Source organism: Dipteris shenzhenensis, chromosome 1 (assembly GCF_047967505.1).
Source record: "Dipteris shenzhenensis isolate YYH24624 ecotype China chromosome 1, Dip_SZ_1.0, whole genome shotgun sequence".
Lineage (NCBI taxonomy): Eukaryota > Viridiplantae > Streptophyta > Polypodiopsida > Gleicheniales > Dipteridaceae > Dipteris > Dipteris shenzhenensis.
Genome location: NC_141596.1, coordinates 53,424,556 through 53,444,243, shown reverse-complemented (window position 1 = coordinate 53,444,243; position 19,688 = coordinate 53,424,556). Strand labels below are relative to the sequence as shown.

The 19,688-nt window shown below is 42.3% G+C and overlaps 1 protein-coding gene across 2 annotated transcripts; it reads left to right on the top strand.

Annotated features, from left to right (window-relative positions):
• The first annotated feature begins 614 nt into the window (after positions 1-614).
• LOC147906030 (uncharacterized) lies at positions 615-18,161 on the top strand. 2 transcript variants are annotated; one of them, XM_087382811.1, is made up of 12 exons: positions 615-816; positions 942-1,067; positions 1,337-1,457; positions 13,264-13,397; positions 13,534-13,696; positions 13,957-14,135; positions 16,131-16,389; positions 16,479-16,568; positions 16,853-16,998; positions 17,130-17,237; positions 17,337-17,425; positions 17,531-18,161. In XM_087382811.1, exons 1-12 carry the CDS (start codon positions 748-750, stop codon positions 17,973-17,975), a joined length of 1,929 nt encoding a protein of 642 aa, XP_087238937.1. In that variant the 5' UTR covers positions 615-747; the 3' UTR covers positions 17,976-18,161. The 2 variants fall into 2 exon arrangements, with proteins under 2 accessions (XP_087238937.1, XP_087238945.1); XM_087382819.1 differs by lacking the exon at positions 17,130-17,237 and having other exon boundaries at positions 17,289-17,425.
• Positions 18,162-19,688: the final 1,527 nt, after the last annotated feature.

Sequence of the window (19,688 nt, the reverse complement as noted above, 5' to 3'; positions counted from 1 at the left end):
CTCGCTCTCATTTCACCTTTGCCTTCACTTACTTCCCGTTTGACGGAATCCTCGGTATTGCTGCTTGTTCCCGTCTTCCCATGGAGCATTCTGTTCCACGATAGAGGATTGTTTGTTTACCTGCTGTTTCATCAAGTTGTCGAGCTCTTCAGATTTATTTAACCTGTTTCTTTCGAGATCAAAGCACCCGCTCCTCTTTCATCTTAGCACATTACCTCGGTCTCGCATCTGAATTAATCCGTTTACGAAGAAAGCTCCACTTGATGTCGAGGTTTTTCACACATCCTCGTCGGATTCCCGCTCGTAGTTTATCTGCAATCCGTTCAAATCTTATTTCGCTCGGCGCTTTTTTATCCATTGCATCACTTGGTTTTCGCCTGCTGAGTCTTGTGTTGCATTACGTCTGCTTGCTCTTTTGTTGATTCAGGAAGTCGCCAGCTGATCATCATGTTTTCAGACACGGGGTTTAATTGTATGGTTCGAGTTTTAATTTCAATTTGTATGTTGCCATCCAACAGATTTAACTAAAGATTTCCTCGAAAGATCTCCCCATGTTCTATTAAAAGAAGCTATCACATACCGTCGATCGGACAAACTAAGCATCCGCTTGCGCTTGTGAAATCAGCCTGACGAGTCGTCACTTTCGGTCGCATGTTTTCAACGGTGGGGCGACCTAGAATATTTGCTCACCTGTGAACATGTGAAGTGCCATAAGGAGTCGCTGCATTTGCAGCGTTGCGCCCGTCCATGGGACTCCTCTGCGTAGTCCTCGATTTGCCCTCTCTTCAGCCACTGTTGCTTAACGACATCAAACAGGTGTAGTTTTCGTGGTCGCACCACGTATTATTACGGATAGAATCAGTCCGTCTGCACCGTTCGTTCATGCTTTGAACTTGTTTTCTCGAATCGTGATGCTCTGTCTATAAAATTTCCTGCGGCAGGCTTTGCTGCATGTCGTGAACTCGTGCGCAATCTGGAAATTCAAACGTCCCCCGTCGTCCTTCGGCCGTTCAATGCGTCTTGCCATTTGTAGTGTTGACAGGAGCTCTGTCTCGGGGAAGTATGAGGTAAAGCAGGATCTTTTTTCCATTCAAAGTTACTCTTCGTTTCTTAAATTCTTGAAAAAGGAACCGAAATGCCGTTTTCCAACGGATAACGAGCAGATGATATCATGTGATGACGTAAAAGACGAAGCTTTACCCCTGTCATGCTGGAATTTAGTTGCCATTACTGGACGGATATGCTTCAATTAATGTTCTGGACCACGTCGGTATGCAGAACTTTAGAGAGTCACCATGTGACACGCATTTTTCACTTTCCCTTTGTTACCACGCAGCTGCATGAGGTTCACAAGCCAACGGACGTGCTGAGCTTCAGAGAACTTCACCACACTATTACTAGCTTACCTCCGTCCTCAGCAGCTAACCGACCAGGAGCATCATCTGGTGATGGGCAAGGCAAGGAACTGAAAGTAACTGTTGTCTCTAAGATAGATATTTGAGATAGCGTAACCAAGCAATTATATTTAGAATTGAACATACATTGCTATAACCAAATTTATGATTGGATTCGTCCTTGGCATCTTTGTCATCGTAGCTTTGCTTTGGATCTACAATGATTTGGTTCATCACCTCAGGAGAAGACAAGTTTTGCTAAATCCTTTCGGTCAATGAGATAGAATGTTGGATTAGAAAATACTGTACTCGAAACAAGTTTATTTTGTATCCTCTTTGTGAGCAGTCTTCTTATAAGCTCAACTTTCAAGTACGTACTACTTGCACAAATGTCAGTTCTGGAATTGAATATACCTCGGAATGTCTCAAAGGCAGGCTTGAAATAGAAATGGTATAAGATATGATCAACATCTGCTGGCACGTGAAGCTAAGCAAAGTGGTCATAGACTCAAGGGCAAGAATGTTTTTATTTGCAGACTCTACATTGAATAGTAGGTATTTCAATTGACAAGTGAGGGGATGCCTTACCACGTTGGCATCTCTCCCTTTAATGACAAATATAGCCTTTCCTAGTGAAGAGCTTTATGAACTGCTAATAGACTGTGGGACCTTTTGATGCCAACAATTTCCACGGACCTGCATTGCACAGAACTGGTCACCAGTAATGGTCCACTTCCACCAACGTTTGTATGACGAGCTATAAAGTGGCAGGATAAACACCATTTGTCATCCTGCTTCAACATGTATCCACTTGCTTGGTACTATTTCTTTTTGTTTTTCAATAGTATGCTTATTAAGAAATGAAATATTTTCCTACTGTTCAGTTACAGACAATGGGGACTAGGTCTAGCATTTGAGGGTGGACCCCCTTGCTTGGGGTTATGGGCATTAGTGACCCACAAGAGTGGTGGCCTCTCTTTGAGAGGGACATCTGGAAACCACACCCAACCTGAGTACCCAAACATGGGACCAATCAAATGCATAGATTGCATACCGACCTAGGAACCATTCAAGAGAATGTTCCTTGAGCTTTGGGTGTGGGCCTGGCAGCATGCCAAGAGTAATGGAGATACAAGATAAGACGACAAACAAATGAGCTCAGTATGGCTCAATTATGACCTTAGAGTACGTCAATAGATAGTGTAAGCTGTTAGGAACCCGTGGGTACGATCAGAATTGAATTCTGACAACTTTGAAATTTTAGGGTTTTTGGGAGTGACACGTGGCAGACTGCCACATGAAATCTGAGCTGGCAGGTCAGTCCACCTATCCCACACATGTGGCAGCATGCATGGATAGTGGCAGGCCATGTAGGCCAAGTGTTTGGCCCCAAATCTAGTAGATTTGCGGCAGGTTGTGGGCTGTCCTCTTTGGGAATGCAGCCCACCAAAAATCTGGGACAAGTGTCCACCTTCCACTCTAGGCCGGGGGGGCGGGCTGAGCCTATAAAAGAAGGCCTCTCCCCTTCATTCCTCACATGAAAAATTCGTCACTTTTCTTCTCCGTCCTTTTGGATGATGCAGCAGAACCTCTCCAGCTCCTTGGGTGCAGCCAGCTTCTCCCCAGGCCATTCTCTCACCTCAGCAGCACTTTCTCTCTCTGCAACACATTCTCTCTCTACAGTTCCAGCCCCTCCTCTCCAAAAATCTGTCCCCTCTCAGCTCTTCTGGAACAGCAGCAGCATCCTCTCTCCTTCTCCTAGCCTGAAGCAGCCACAGCCCCTTTCTCTCTCCTGCTGCAGTCTTTCTCTCTCTACTGCAGAATTTCTCTCTCTACTGTTCCAGCCCATTTCCCTTGCAGAAATCTGCCCTTTCTGTGCACCTCTGGAACAACAGCAGCTCCTCTCTTACATCCCCTCCCTTGGGATCAGCTTTGGCACTCTCTCTCTACAGCTATCACTCCATAAAAGCTTTCTCTCTCTAGCCTACAGGCTGTTTTTCTAAGCTGTTCTCATTCCAGCCCCATTTCCACACTCTCCTCACCCAAGGTAACTTCAGAGGCATCAAGGACTTCATCTACAAAAGGGTCAAGTCACGAAGGGAGCCCATATTGTCAAGTTTATCTCATTTACAGCACTATTTCATGTTGTTTCTACTATCTTTCTAGAAACTAGTGCTTGTCTTTAATGTTGGATGTAAGTGGTGATTGTTGCAGGCTTCTTCCTTGTGGATTGGGAAAGCCAAGATTTGAAACCTGAGCTTGAAGTCCTCCTTTTTGTTGTCTACCTTGCACATATGCTCTTGAGTCTTGTATCTAGGTCCTAGGTTTTCACTGAGTTCATCAATTTGGAAGGTGCATTGCACCTTGGTCTTGTATCTCCATTTTCAAGAATAAAGTGAGCCTGGATAAGGGGGGGGCGGGGGGGGGGCGTCTTGGCCCCTCAATCATATTGCATTTTCCAATGATGTCACTTTGTGTTTGAGCTGTATAAGTCTTAATTCCAGCTAAATTGCAAACTCTTAAGTTTAAGTATATGTGTTTGGCAACTGGCAATCATCTCATTCAAACGCCTCTGCAAAATCCGTTGTCTGAATTGATAGAAAGCACCGAGTAGTTTACATTGGTATCAGAGCTTAGGCAGTGGTCCTGTACTCTGTGCTTTCTCTTGTTGAGTCTCTCCTTCATTGAGTCATCTTGTCGTCATGGCAGCCAATGGATCTGACCCTCCTCCTAAGTTCTAACCTGCATGAGTTGAGTGCTCTCTTGGCAAACATTGCTCAACAAGTTCAAGTGCTGGAAAGCAGCCAAGCAGAAACTCATGACATAGGGCCCCAATCCCAAGGAAGAGGTCGTGCGGACAACACCAACTCCAACAAGGAGGGAAGATCATCCTCTTCTTCGCCTCCTCGAGGTAGACGGCGTCATCGGAGTCCATCTTCTTTGAGGGAGACGAGTACGAAGACAAGGCGAAGATCCGGTTTGCCGTCCTGCACATGCAAGACCGTGCTTCACTCTGGTGGGTAGCTATGGTCAACACTGGACAGCAAGCCCACACCTGGAAGCACTTCAAGAAGAACTTGATGAGGCACTTCCTGCCTAAGGTGTTTAAGAGAGATACAATGGTGCAGTGGGACATCCTCCGCCAACGCCAAGAAGAGAAAGTCAGTGAGTATGTTGATCGTTTTTGGGATACTTTGTTAAAAGTTCAAGCATTCAGTAGGAAGGATAAAAAAGAGCAGCAAAGGAAGTTCTTTGCTGGCCTACGGTATATCGTTCAGCATGAGGTGGACATTGCCACTCCTACTTCTCTCGAAGACACCATCAACATCGCCTTGAAGGTGGAGAAGAAACAATCTTTCTCCAACAAGCGGAATGGCAGCAACAACAAGCGGAAGTCCTAGGGAACCTTTTCCAAGGAACAAAAGGGTAAGGAGATAGCAAAGGACGCACCAAAAGAGCAAAAGTCAGCCCAGCCTCCTTCGAAGAAAGCAGCCCACACTTTCAGCTCATTGTCTACACAACAGAAGCAAAAGTATTACTTCTAAGGGCGGTGTTTCAAGTGTGGCGATCGAGGCCACAACTTCTACGAATGCTCTCAAGCTGCCAAAAACAGCAGCAACAAAGAAGCAGCCCTCAAAAAGCCAGTTTTGATAGTTAACAAGGTGGAAGCACCTCCAGAAAAGGGAGCTGTAAAGGACACCCATAGTTTGTTGAAAACATGGGGTCAGGTAAAGGATCAATCCGCTTTGTTTTTGTTCGATAGTGGAGTCATGCACGATCTCCCAATTTGCTTAAGAAAGGAGTATGTTCTTTTCTAGTGTTTGTACGCGATAAGCAACTAAGTGAAGAAAAGTCAGATCCTCTCACAAAAGAAAGATTAGATTTCCTTCAGGAATTCTCTAGTTGCTTCTCTCAGGAACTTCCTAGTCACCTCCCTCCTGAGAGACCAGAGGATCACAAAATTGACATAGTTCCAGGGTCTTCACCTCCAAATAGACCCCCATATAGAGTTAGTCAATCTCAACATGATGAAATCTTCAAGCAAGTCCAAGAACTCTTGGACAAGGGATTGATCCAACCGAGTAGTTCTTCTTTTTGCTCTCCTGTCTTACTAGTCCAAAAGAAGGATAAAACCTTCAGGATGTGCATAGACTATAGAGCCTTAAACAAACAGACAGTTAAGAATCGTTTCCCGATTCCTCGTATAGACGATATCTTTGATCGTTTAGGAGGATTTGAAATTTTCAGCCGCATAGATCTTAAGAGTGGCTACCATCAGGTATGAGTTGTACCTGAGGACATTCATAAAACAGCCTTCCGAACCACATTTGGGCTGTATGAATATATGGTAATGCCAGTTGGCCTTACTAATGCCCCAGCCACGTTCAATCGGCTGATGGAACAGTTGTTCAGGAACTATAGACAGTTCACTGCTGTCTTCTTTGATGACATCCTCATTTTCAGCAAGAATGAGGAAGAGCATAAGGAACATCTAAAGATTGTATTTCAAATCTTAGCTGAAAATGCTCTTAACATCAATGAGAAGAAAAGTGAGTTCTTTCTTCCTGAGATTCACTATCTTGGTCACATTATCTCACGAGAAGGTGTCCGTATGGACCCAGCCAAGATACAGACAATTGTAGAGTGGCCTGACTTGAAGAATGCCCATGAGGTAAGGTCTTTTCTAGGCCTATGCTCATATTACCGAAGGTTTATTTGCGACTTCCAGAGCATTGGAAGATCCACAATGTCTTCCACGTAAGCTTGGTGAAACCCTTCATTGGGGAACCACCTCAAGAGCCCACACTGGACGATGCACCTGAAGTAGAGGACATTGAGATCTTGTTGATCCCAGAGCAAATTATTTTGCATAACTTCACTACGGGACGTCGAGGCACGACTCGCAAAATGTACCCTTTGAAGTTCAGAGGGCTCCCATCCACCAATGCCCAATGGGTGGACAGAGCTACATTTCAGGAGTGTCCTGAAATCCTGGATGCTTATGACGAAGCATTTCAGTTGCGGACAACCGAATGAAAGACGAAGGAATGTCATCCTGCTTCAACATGTATCCACTTGCTTGGTACTATTTCTTTTTGTTTTTCAATAGTATGCTTATTAAGAAATGAAATGTTTTCCTACTGTTCAGTTACAGACAATGGGGACTAGGTCTAGCATTTGAGGGTGGACCCCCTTGCTTGGGGTTATGGGCATTAGTGACCCACAAGAGTAATGGCCTCTCTTTGAGACGGACATCTGGAAACCACACCCCACCTGAGTACCCAAACATGGGACCAATCAAATGCACAAATTGCATACCGACCTAGGAACCATTCAAGAGAATGTTCCTTGAGCTTTGGGTGTGGCCCTGGCAGCATGCTAAGAGTAATGGAGATACAAGATAAGACGACAAACAAATCAGCTCAGTATGGCTCAATTATGACCTTCGAGTACGTCAATAGATAGCGTAAGCTGTTAGGAACCCGTGGGTACGATCAGAATTGAATCCTGACAACTCTGAAATTTTAGGGTTTTTGGGAGTGACACGTGGGAGCTGACACGCGGCAGACTGCCACATGGAATCTGAGCTGGCAGGTCAGTCCACCTGTCCCACACATGTGGCAACATGATTGGCAAGTGGCAGGCCATGCAGGCCAAGTGTTTGGCCCCAAATCTGGTAGATTTGAGGCAGGTTGTGGGCTGTCCTCTTTGGGACTGCAGCCCACCAAAAATCTGGGACAAGTGTCCACCTTCCACTCTAGGCCGGGGGGGGCGGGCTGAGCCTATAAAAGAAGGCCTCTCCCCTTCATTCCTCACATGAAAAATTCGTCACTTTTCTTCTCCCTCCTTTTGGGTGATGCAGCAGAACCTCTCCAGCTCCTTGGGTGCAGCCAGCTTCTCCCCAGGCCATTCTCTCACCTCAGGAGCACTTTCTCTCTCTACAACAGCACATTCTCTCTCTACAGTTCCAGCCCCTCCTCTCCAGAAATCTGCCCCCTCTCAGCTCTTCTGGAACAGTAGCAGCATCCTCTCTCCTTCTCCTAGCCTGGAGCAGCCACAGCCCCTTTCTCTCTCCTGCTGCAGTCTTTCTCTCTCTACTGCAGAATTTCTCTCTCTACTGTTCCAGCCCATTTCCCTTGCAGAAATCTGCCTTTCTATGCACCTCTGCAACAGCAGCAGCTCCTCTCTTGCATCCCCTCCCTTGGGATCATCATTGGCACTCTCTCTCTACAGCTATCACTCCATAAAAGCTTTCTCTCTCTAGCCTACAGGCTGTTTTTCTAAGCTGTTCTCATTCCAGCCCCATTTCCACACTCTCCTCACCCAAGGTAACTTCAGAGGCATCAAGGACTTCATCTACAAAAGGGTCAAGTCACGAAGGGAGCCTGTATTGTCAAGTTTATCTCATTTACAGCACTATTTCATGTTGTTTCTACTATCTTTCTAGAAACTAGTGCTTGTCTTTAATGTTAAATGTAAGTGGTGATTGTTGCAGGCTTCTTCCTTGTGGATTGGGCAAGCCAAGAGTTGAAACCTGATCTTGAAGTCCTCCTTTTTGTTGTCTACCTTGCACATATGCTCTTGAGTCTTGTATCTAGGTCCTAGGTTTTCACTGAGTTCATCAGTTTGGAAGGTGCATTGCACCTTCATGTTGTTTCTACTATCTTTCTAGAAACTAGTGCTTGTCTTTAATGTTGGATGTAAGTGGTGATTGTTGCAGGCTTCTTCCCTGTGGATTGGGCAAGCCAAGAGTTGAAACCTGATCTTGAAGTCCTCCTTTTTGTTGTCTACCTTGCACATATGCTCTTGAGTCTTGTATCTAGGTCCTAGGTTTTCACTGAGTTCATCAGTTTGGAAGGTGCATTGCACCTTGGTCTTGTATCTCCATTTTCAAGAATAAAGTGAGCCTGGATAAGGGGGGGGGGGCGTCTTGGCCCCTCAATCATATTGCATTTTCCAATGATGTCACTTTGTGTTTAAGCTGTATAAGTCTTAATTCCAGCTTAATTGCAAACTCTTAAGTTCAAGTATATGTGTTTGGCAACTGGCAATCATCTCATTCAAACGCCTCTGCAAAATCCGTTGTCTGAATTGATAGAAAGCACCGAGTAGTTTACACCATTGTAAAGAAACAAGCTGTATTCCCAACTCGTTTGCTCCATTAGATTCTCTTTGCAACTTTAATTTCATGGGACTGCCATCAAATTATTGAATACTGTTACATGGAATGATTTGCTGTGGATTGTGAATTCCATGTAATCTTCCATCAGGATCTTCATTCCTGGAACCTGTGTAATGGTGTGAATGATTGTATAGAAAAACATTGCATGACCTCCACATAAGCTAAACATACCAATTTCTCAGACCAGCCCATATTTTCGTTGCCATTTTCCAATAGCTGGCAGTAGAAGAACAACGTGATTTTCCTCCAATAAGCATAGTCTCCTGTACAGGTAATACTCGGTCTTCACTCATGACTCCATATTTGCTCCTGAACAGGTAATAGCATCTTGTCCATCTTCATTCAGGACTCCCATATTTGCTACTACAAGGTGGAATACTTCTGTCTTGGAGCGGGAGCAACAATTTTCAGAATAACATAAGCAAGTATACATTGCTACTTCGTGTTCTTTTAAGCTTAGAAGACAGATTTAATGAGACATATTCACAGGCCTTCATATGATGCACCCAATGAAAATGACTCAAATACAAATCATGCTGACTATTGATGGCATGCGCACAATGGTACACACAGTCTACTAATTTGATATCTTTAAACTCGTATTCTATAATACAGCTTCATCTTTTACAAAAGATACACCCGTCATTGAAATAAGGCAACTATCAGGGGCATCCACAGCCCATGTCGTACTCCTTTCACGTGCTACCACATCAGCAACACAGCAGGACAGATCCAGCAGTCCAGAAGTCAGCAGAAGACCGCCCATTTGCTGATTTTCTGCTAAGGATAGTTCCATATAGCTTTTCCAATTAGGCTGCTTACCATGATTTTCTGATAGTTCATTGCTGTGGACATCATGATATATGCTACCTAGTAACTTCATTGCCTTCTGTTTGGCAATCAGCAGTAATACATATGAGTCTTCCTCCTTGAAGAGGGCTTATCTGCAAGGGCCATGCTGAGACTGTGAAGCCATCCGTGGCCGAGGCTCTGGCTGAGAGACTGCATTGTAGAGGCTATGGCTGATCTCTCCCCATTATTGGTATGATTCCTTGGCAGCTATGGTGTGCGCTGATGCTGAGAGAGCTGCATGGGATACTACTAGGCCTGGTGCAGGGCTATCTAGAGCTGCTGTGTGGACTGCATCTATTGTGGCTAAAGGTGCTGCCACTAATGCTGCTGGGGTGTTGCTACTGCACTGGGGCATGCTGTTGGAGGTGGAGCCACCACTGAAGGGGCTGCTGCTGTCATGGCAGAGGCTCCTATTCAAGGAGGGGGAGCCAAAGGGACTGCTGAATATCCTAGAATGAGGGGTTTTATAGAAATAGGACTCTGCTCCGTTGACTGAAAAGCCAACTCTGCATTTTTTGAGTGAGGCGCCATCCCAAGCAATGTTTTGCCCCAAACACTCAAACGGTTGATCATCTGGTTGCTATAAGGGCTGCAACTGAAGCAGTCAAAGGTAGGCTATCGACTGCTGCTTCATAGATTTCAGGAAAGCCTTTGAAACAGTGTGTGTAAGAGGTCATGGGAAAGACTGGAAAAACTCAAGAACTCATAGAAGCTCTATAAGAAGGTACTATGCTGAGTTAGCACAGCTGCTAGTGGACGGGTCATGCTCCAAGGGAAAGCTGTAATAAGAAGTGACATAGGGATTAAACAAGGTTGCCCCCTCTCACCGACACTCTTTGGTATTTTTATCGTTAAGTTGGAGAATGTACAGCAAGGAGGGCATAAAAAGTCGACTTTCGAGAAAATGTTTGTACCCAATAATCAAGCAAAGTAGGCTAGGATAACTAGTAGTTTATCGCAACCAAGTACCATCATAGGGGTGAAAAAAAAAGTATCCCCTATGGCAGCCGGGCCTTCTTCGAAGTCCTCCTTGACTTTTGAGCAAAAAGAGAAAGCAAGGACTCTTTTTTGGATACCTACAGCTACATTCATGGAAGGACTGTCGAAGAATAAGAGTTGTCGCATGGCTGAAATGGTATTCTTAGAATGCGATCTGAAAATCCCAAGGCTGAGAACCTTCAGAATCAGCAAGCGGGAACTTCTCTTAGGTTGAAAAGTGCTTTACTATGTGTTTCCGTTTCTAAAAAGCTTAAGAATGCACATGATAATAATTTATCAATGGGGCATTCGGATTTCGCTGGAATGAAATTGATAAAGATGATGGGGCAAGTTACTTTTTAACTACATATGTCATGCTGATAAATGATTTTACTATGTCTGTATGTCAAAAAGTTAATAGTACATTTTATTGATGATATATTAGTTTACAATAAAATTATTTCTGAACATAAAGAACATTTGAGAAAAGTGTTCAATATTTTGACACAAGCTAGCCTCTATGTAAATAAAAGGAAAACGTACAGTGCATGGTTAAGCTATAGTATCTTGGTTTCATAATAACTCTTAATGGGGTTTAAATGAATCCAAAGAAGGTGGCTGCAATTTTAGTGTGGCCAATACTTTAAGAATATGACAGCTTTGTGGCCATTCTTAGGATTTTTTCAGTTCCATAGGAGACGTATCAGAGCGTATTGTGATACTGTCTCTCTGTTGACCTCAGATAAGATACTTTATGTTTGGGAGAAAGAATCAATAAGAGACCTTTGATAATGGCTCATGGACCCATGTTAAATCTTGTTGATCCCTAGAATTGAATTTTCCTAGTAACCGAATGGCATTACAGCAGGAGCGGTTCTGTTACAAGAAGGGAGGCTAGTTGCCTTTGAAAGCAAGCAGCTTTCAACTCCTTGGAAAATTGGCCAACTCATGAGCGAGAATTGTTTGCTGTCGTGATCCATGATTGGAGACATTATTTATATGGTGCAGAGTTTTATATCAATGTCGATCACGATACGCCCCAAGCGAGATGGGAAGAACTAATGCAGGGATTCCATATGAAGATTCGGTACCGAAGAGGAAGGGATAATAAAGTTGTTAATGTGTTGTCACGCATTATGCATAATATGACTTTTATAGTATTAGAAAGCACTCTAATGATGACTGAGATCAAGGAAACTGAGAAAGTCGAGGAGTATGTCCAAAGCCAAAGGCCTAAGGCTATTGTGATAAAACCTTGGGTCATAGATGACCATGCAACTAGGGGAGGCCGTGCGGATGCAAGAGATGATGGTATGCTTAAAAGAAATGGCAAGGTGGTAGTATCTAATCGGAATGATCTCCTGCAGAAGATCATCCATTGGTGCCATGATAGCCCATGTGAGGGACATGTCAAAAAGACAACGGTGGTTTCTTAAGCCAAAATGAAAAAGCATATTCATGAACGTGTCACACAATTTTTTTCCTGCCAGGTGAGTAAGGCAGAACGGGTGAAAGCAGCTGGCCCTTTATAGCCATTGGAAATACCACTAGCTAGATGGGAGAGCATTTCCATGGACTTTATAGCTGATCTGCCACATATACAATGTGGGAATGATTCTATCCTTGTGGTTGTTGACTGTCTTACCAAGATGGCTCACTTCATTCTGACTAAAGAGTTCGTTAAGTACCCGCAAGTAGCGGATTCGTTTTAAAGTAACACATTTCGTCTATATGGATTACCAAAATGTTGGACAGTGATACAATTGGACTGCTGTAGTTGATGCTCATAGGACTAATTTGGGGAATGAGTAGTGGGGATCATTTTGAAACGAATGGTCAGGTGGAAAGAGTGAACCGAACTCTAGGAGATATGTTGAGACATATGTTTCTTTAATGCAAAGCTCTTGGAACAAATGGTTGCCATTACTAGAATTCGCCTATAATGATAGAGGCTACTAGAGAATCTGTTTATGAGATCTACGGAGAGCATTCCCAAACTTTATCATCGAAGATGTTGTTCCTGAAGCGGGAAGGAATGCTACGTCCCAATTTGGAATGTAATAAGACCTCAGATGGATCGGTGATAGAAAATCTAGAGAGGCGGCTGGTAATGTACATAAATGTAAATAGTTGGTTAGTATGTTGCGTTGAAATAGTTTCGGTTAAGGAGTTCTTTGTCAAGGTCTTTGATGATGGGTTTTGAGACGACAAGAAAATTCAATGGATCTTATTGGCATTAATTTGGGTTAATTTGTTAGTCGTATGCCTAGGGCATGTGCCTAGAGACCAAGGGCTGGCTAACAATTAATGTGAAGACCCAAAAGGGACTGTTAGTACCTAGCAAGTGACTAGGATTAGCATGGAACCTTCTAGGGGTTCGTGGGTGCACGTTTACATCACATTGAAGAAATATAGCAAGTGTTGTGTAATCAAGCTGATTAGTCTTCGTTCAAGCACGTATGCACTGTGCAAGGTGAAGATTGCCGGGAGGAGACGAGGTCTCGGATACCTGTGTGGGCTCTACTGCTGTAATTGAATTTTGTTGTAACAGTTGGGAATACAAGATCACAATCCTTCTCAAAGGATGCCAAATTGTCATCAAGGCTAATGCCAAACTATTCTTAGTTATGATGTATGCAAATAGGAATTCCAAACATCTACTATATTTATTCACAGATTATTACATTATTTTTTTTCTAAGCTTGTGGTTTGAGAATAGGTGATAGATGGATAACGTTTTGGATAAGAATTATTGACAGAAATATAGATTTCTTATAGAATAAAATAGGCCCAGCTCAATGACTGTCAAACTGCTTGCAAATATGCTTACATAAGGCATTGTAATCTGGCTCTCAGTGTCAAGCCTTGGAGCCATACTCAGACAGCAAGATGGAATAATATCCTGGGGTCCTCAGCATGAACACAAAAAGTTGGTTATGCTTAGTGGCCATTTCAAGGAAAATATTACATCATGCAGATTCATGTTGTTGGTAAGTGAATCTATAAAGTTTTGTTATATTTATTTTGTGGAATCATATGAGAATGATGGCAGAAAGCTTCAAATTTTTGGTCTCTTGAAGAGGCACACATGCTTCGAAGTAAGGGGTGTTGTGATTATTCTGGCAGGAAGCAGCAGAACGTTGCATTTCCATTGACTTTATTGAAATCACACACCCAGAAGCTGACCAAAGCTCTCTGGAAGATGTTCTACATGAGCTCCAATCCTTGCCAGATTTCTCGATCAGTATTGACGAGTTTGAGAATTGCACCTTCAAACAAGTAGCATGGGGTTGTTCAAATGCATGATACACAATCTAATTTTTTGTAATGATGAATTCATGGTCCAGGAGGGTAGTTTTTGAGATGAAACTTAAGTCCTTGCTTGATCATAATGGATTGAATATGCTTCTAGGTAGAAATTTTAGACTTTGGCTAAAGTAACGTCTTCTTCGTTCTTCTAGATATGTAATGGTAAATTTTTATAATGTCTCCTTTTGTTACTGTGTTCATGACCTGACGTGGTTTGTTCTTGGTGAAATAATGAAACAGATCCATGGTCTTTTGTGTCTCTTGAAAAGCAGTGGATCCAGGACATGGTCAATGATATTGAAGGTCCCATGGAAGTCACTCTTGTCTTTCAGGAAACACTTTACAGGGACAGAGACAGAATCTTCTGTTCTTTCCTTCCCATGCTAATACAATTAGCAGACACAATACAGCCGTGCCAGGTAATTCATGGACAAGGCAATACTAGGATTTGTGGACCAGGGTGTTTTGTATAGAGTCCTATAAGAAAGACATTTTATGTAAATGATTTTTATCCTCTTTTGCAAAAAAGAGTGACTCAAAAAGCTACTCTGGCTGCACAGAGACCAAAGCAACCCATGGAAGTAAAAGATCCAAACTCCAGAAGTAGTCCAATTCCCATCATGCCTCATACACCAATGATGAAACAACATTCCTAAAGGGCACCTCCAAGTCCTTCAAAATGTCTTCAGTCTATCTAGACTCTTCTCAAGGCTCCTTACGATTGTGGTTTGTGGACAGTTACTAGTGAAAGAACAATATTTGTAGGATCATTAAGAGCATCTTGACAAGCATTTGCTGCAAAAGCAAAGGGAAGAAAGAGGTAAATGAACAAATTAAGTCAGACTCATCAATATAAAAGTCAAAGCACTGACATGAGGGAAATGATCGGTAATGAACTGAGGCGAATTGCTCTTCTGCGTTTGCAAAATCTGGCATAGAACAAAGGAATGTAGCTGATAGATGAAGGAAAACTAGTGATGATAAATTTAAAAAGATTTAGAATAACCTTTCTGAAAGCAATATCATAAAAAAGAGGATGATCATGATGCATTTATCTTCAAGACAGTCGTGAACATTTGAACGTTGCAAATAATAATTACAGTATAGATTCACAAGCGACTGAGCATATGTTAACTTCTCAACGTATAGATGGAAAATGGAAAGGCCTTCTCAGAGTCCTCTACAGGGTTGAGATGGCCTTTATCAGCCCAAACTTGATTTTTTTCAGCCTCAAACTCAACCGTGGTTGAGATGGCATTTTCAGCCTCAACCTCGACCTTGGATTTTTTCCACCTCTTTTTTAGGAGTTTTTTTGAGCCATCTTGAGGCTTTATTATGCACTGCATGTTGTAGATCCGCTTTGAGCTTTCTCTTGCAGGTCTGTTCATACTTTATAGAAGTCTTTTTCTTGGGGGGGGGGAGGAAGAGGCTTGGGGTGTAGAAGACAAATGATCTTTTATTTGTTAATGCAAACTTGCATTTGCATTGACTAGTTCAGGGCAGAGTGCAATCCTGAACCAGATCTTGGATTTAAATGGTAGCTTTTGTGCAATGTGAAAACCACTGGAAGCGAGACAGAATAAGAATTGCACTTGCCAGTGTTACCAAGCCTATCATAGTACACCAGACTACGTACAGAGATTACTCACCAAGAATCCCAATACAATTGGCAAGCTTGTAGCTCAAGCCTGTCTCCTGTCACACTCTCCTCTCCATTCTTTCTACAATGATCCCCTCCTCTTTCTCTCGTATCCTCACATACTTTACCTTAGCTTCTCCCAGTAAACTTCGGATTGGAAGCCAAGATTTTCCTTTCCCTCCACTGGTAGATGTCCCCATCCCTGTGAAGTCTCCCCTTGTCCTTAGTCATTTTTTCGCTCCTTGATGGCCTCCCAACTTCCCAGTTGTGCCAAGAGGCTTCACTATCTTTATGTGATGCTCTGGTTTTTGCACCGACTCCCCTAGTGGCTCCTTCTTGGACCTAGAGACCATCCCTTTTCTGCTCATTGTTCTGCGATGCTCCTATGTTTGGATTCGGTAGGGGCTGGTCACCACTTTTGACTACTTATCTGGTTATATTTTGACTAGCCAAAATAAAGAAAAGATTATAGATAGAAGGAACTTGAGCTTAGAGATATTTGTAGACAATTGAGTAAAGCAATATCAAGCTGAGGATTATGTGATTGCATACCCTGTAAGATGGAAGATGATGTCACAATCTGATACCCTAAGGAATTGGCAGTCTAGCAGTCATCTATGTATTTACCCCACTTACTCGGTGGAGTGTGCAAGGTCATGAGGAGAATTGAGTTGATTGGAAGCACTTTTATTTGTCAAATACATTCTTGATAAGAGAGCTTTTAAAATTGAAACGTTCTGTCTATAGAGTCCAGAAGACTAACTTATTTTTTCAGACATGTAGGTGCCACGGAGCTCTTCTGGACACTTCTGTGAGGCAGGAATCATGTGCTATAAAAACATTTTGTCCACTCACTGGACAGGAGCTTGTCCAAAATGATATCATCTCAGATGGTTTTAAAATTGGATCTCAGACAGTTCTTTATTCGACATCCTTTAAAACTCCTCCAGAACTTCCAAAAGTTCAAAGCAGCACTAGGCCAGCCTTAACTTTTACTGTCTTGAAAGCCATAGCATTGGCTAGCTTAAGTGAAGGTTGGATCTGAATATTAACATATCCATCAACATAGATTTGCCAGTGTTTATGGATAGCATTTTGACTCTAGCTTTTGGCTTCTTTCAAGGTCTATTATTTGGAGATCCTTTTAATGTGGTGCCCTCCTCCGAAATTGCTTGGAATGGAGATGATGATAACCTGGAAATCAATGATGGAGGTAAGCATGCACACCTGGCATTTGAACCATATGCCTTTTTACTAGGCAGGACCATTTATTGCATGCAGTTGAGAGTTATGGGGGGCCTAATAAAAAATAGGGACCCATCCATGGGCTCTCTTTCTGCACCTTGTTGTTGTGCGAGTAATGTGTGTTGTCACTTTTGCAAATAATAAATAATGGGGCTAAGGGTGGCAGATATAAATGAGCGGGGCCACCTTTAAGTTCCATCACCTTCTTATCCCATTGAATTTTGATGGTTCGTGGATTTGTTCATTCTGCAGTTTTTGCTACTGTTTGCTATCTTCTTCACTCCCAAGATTGTGGTTTACTTTGCACATCAATTTTTGACATTGAATTCATGATGGAAAAATCTTTCCCATGCTACTATCTTCTGCTTCCAGTACAAAATGGGTTCTTTCTCGCAAGAGTAAGTTTCATTGCTTTTGATTCCAAGTGAGAATTCATAGCTAAATAGAGATCTGGTTGACTAACCACATTAACGGCAAATATGTTATTGGCAGCTGTTTCATTCTGACACCTTTCTCCTATGCTTCGAAGAAAATTGCAGCATCAGAAGAAGTGTTGAATATTTTGCCTTTACCAGCGATAAACCATTACAATGTACCACTTGAAATAAAAGATTCAGTCAATTTATGCTTATCCAAGGTTGGACGTCCTTATTTATGGCCTTGGTTGGTTAATTTTACGTCAATGCAGAGGATTGGTAGACAGAATTCAGATATTGAAGTATACTGGATGGTGCAGATAGGGATTGAAAACTACAACCCTTTAACTCATGAGCGAGGCTGTCACACCAAATTGAACTGGCTTGCAAAAGAAAGTCTGCAGTTCCGGTGTGTTGATTCTTGTTGCTACATGCAAGTTTGGGATTTTGCCTGAGTGCTGCGATATATAAATTCCGTTGTTCATGTTCACAACTATGCATACTCTGTTTGTAGATCGTTACCTGAACAGAGGATGCAGACCTCCAAACAAGTGCAGCTGCCTTTTATTAAGCATTCAAATTGTGTCAACAGTTCGTCAACAGTTGAAAATAATGATGGGAGATCTGGAATGGGCCTGAGAGAAGATGGCTATACGGGTACCACAAAGGAGGCCGCCCAACACCTCACGACTACAACTGTTGAAAAATGTAAAACGAACAAAGATCCCAAGGTTGTAGGGTCGCAGGCAGATAATGAAGCTATCATTTATTTGCCATTGTCACTGGGAAGCAATATCTCCCTCAGTCAACAACCCAAAAAACCTTCGCTTCCTATACAGACGTGCCCAAGGCCTCCACAGAATCAGGAGCTGACTACCTGTCCCCAAACAAAGACGCAAACAAAAGTGAATCCACACGGAGGAAGGCTCAAGGCCAATTTTCGGAGAATCCGACCATGAAAGTTGTAAATTCATATTCCAAAACCCATCTGTTTCTTTGGGCACTGACGGCATTATGCATAAATGGGGTCACTTGAGTCTTAAATGGTAAGGTCATTGCCTTTCTAAGATTCTTCATGGCAAGCGCACATGAGCATTCGAAGAATAGGTCTATTGTACTATCTTTTGAAGAAACTAGAGTCAAGACAGTCTGTAGATCCATTGAAGTTCAGAATTGTCTTATGTGTTATCAAACATTAATATCGTCCGGTAGTTGTCATGCTTGTAAATTCCAACAATTGAAGCAATGTACTTCACGGACTCCTCTCCACCATCATTGTACTTTGTGTGTCAACAATGCATCCAATGGACACATATTGCGGCAACCCAAGAAATGGAGAATCTCATCAATATTGGAGACACTACAGCTTACAAGAGTCGAGATGGAAAGACTCGACAAAACAATAACCATCATAGACTCTCCTTTCCCTCAACACATTGTCCGCTTCACAAATTACCATCCTGCACATGATTTTAAGGGATTATTTTCCAATGTTCTCCTGAAGCACATACATTTTAAGAATGAGAATGAGCTCATCTTACAAAGCAACCTTTCACAATCCTATTTCTTGGAATGCCAATCCGATAGAATCGAAGACGACATTGAATCGCTTATTGATCAATATTGTAATGTGCATATGCTAAATAATGATGAAAATTGAAACCAATTAATGAACATGATCCTCTAGAAGAGTCTCTTGTGTGTACTTCACCACACTCCAACAACATTTGAGCTTGAAGAGGATCCCAACACGCCCAACAAGTCCCAAATCTCAATTCTTCAAATGATGAAAAAGTTTAAGGACTTAAAAATTGACATGTTATTTGAGCAGATTACCACATCATCCACAAGGCTTCATGTTATTTAAGGTACATTGATATTAAAAAGACATTCATGATCAAGTACATTACTTACAATTACACAAAGCAAGGAAAGTCAATTGTTCTAAGTGCATTTATAGGAGCTGTTGCTTAGCATTTGAGCCATTTAGCGATTACTATTCATCATGAGCTCGCTTTAACAAAGAAACATGACATGTTTTGAGCATTTGGAATTACAAGCTCTATCAATTTTACACCCATCGAAAAAAAGAAGATGCTTCTATTTGGTGTATGGCACAATCGCCCTCAATGGCAAATGCAAATTACTAGAAAATAAGTATTGTAAAAAATGCCATAATGCCACATCAACAACTTAGGTTTTTGGTCAACTATCAACTCCTTATTATGTCGCACATCCATATGTCACTTGGACAATCCAACGTATGTTGAATTCTTGGACATCATTAGGACATGCCATGCCACCAAAGAAGAGATCCACTATTACCTAGGCATGGTAATCATGAATCACGAGCAAAGTAACTCTCTTCATTGAGCTCATTCTGCACAAATGTTTCAATGCACAACCAATTGTGAATGGAATTGTAAGGTGGGTGCATGATCAAGTTGTCCAAATGGTGGTGTCTCGAACATAACATTGACTACTATTATAGAGATTTAGGATAGGTACATCATAAGTTCACACAAATGATTGTGGTTTTTAGGAATATCATACCCATTGCATATTTTCTTTCTACAAATTGACAATTCAAGGTCAATACTAGTGGCCATCTTTTAAGAGCTATTATAGTACTATACTAGTAAAAAAAGTAGTCCACCTTAACAGCACCCACC

What these genes read in the sequence shown, in the direction of transcription:
- LOC147906030 (XM_087382811.1), top strand. Translation starts at nt 748, where the DNA reads ATGGGACTCCTCTGCGTAGTCCTCGATTTGCCCTCTCTTCAGCCACTG. An exon ending in ATCATCTGGTGATGGGCAAG is followed by an intron (nt 1,458 to 13,263) that starts GCAAGGAACTGA and finishes TCTGGCTCTCAG; the next exon opens with TGTCAAGCCTTGGAGCCATA. An exon ending in TCAATTTATGCTTATCCAAG is followed by an intron (nt 17,238 to 17,336) that starts GTTGGACGTCCT and finishes TGGATGGTGCAG; the next exon opens with ATAGGGATTGAAAACTACAA.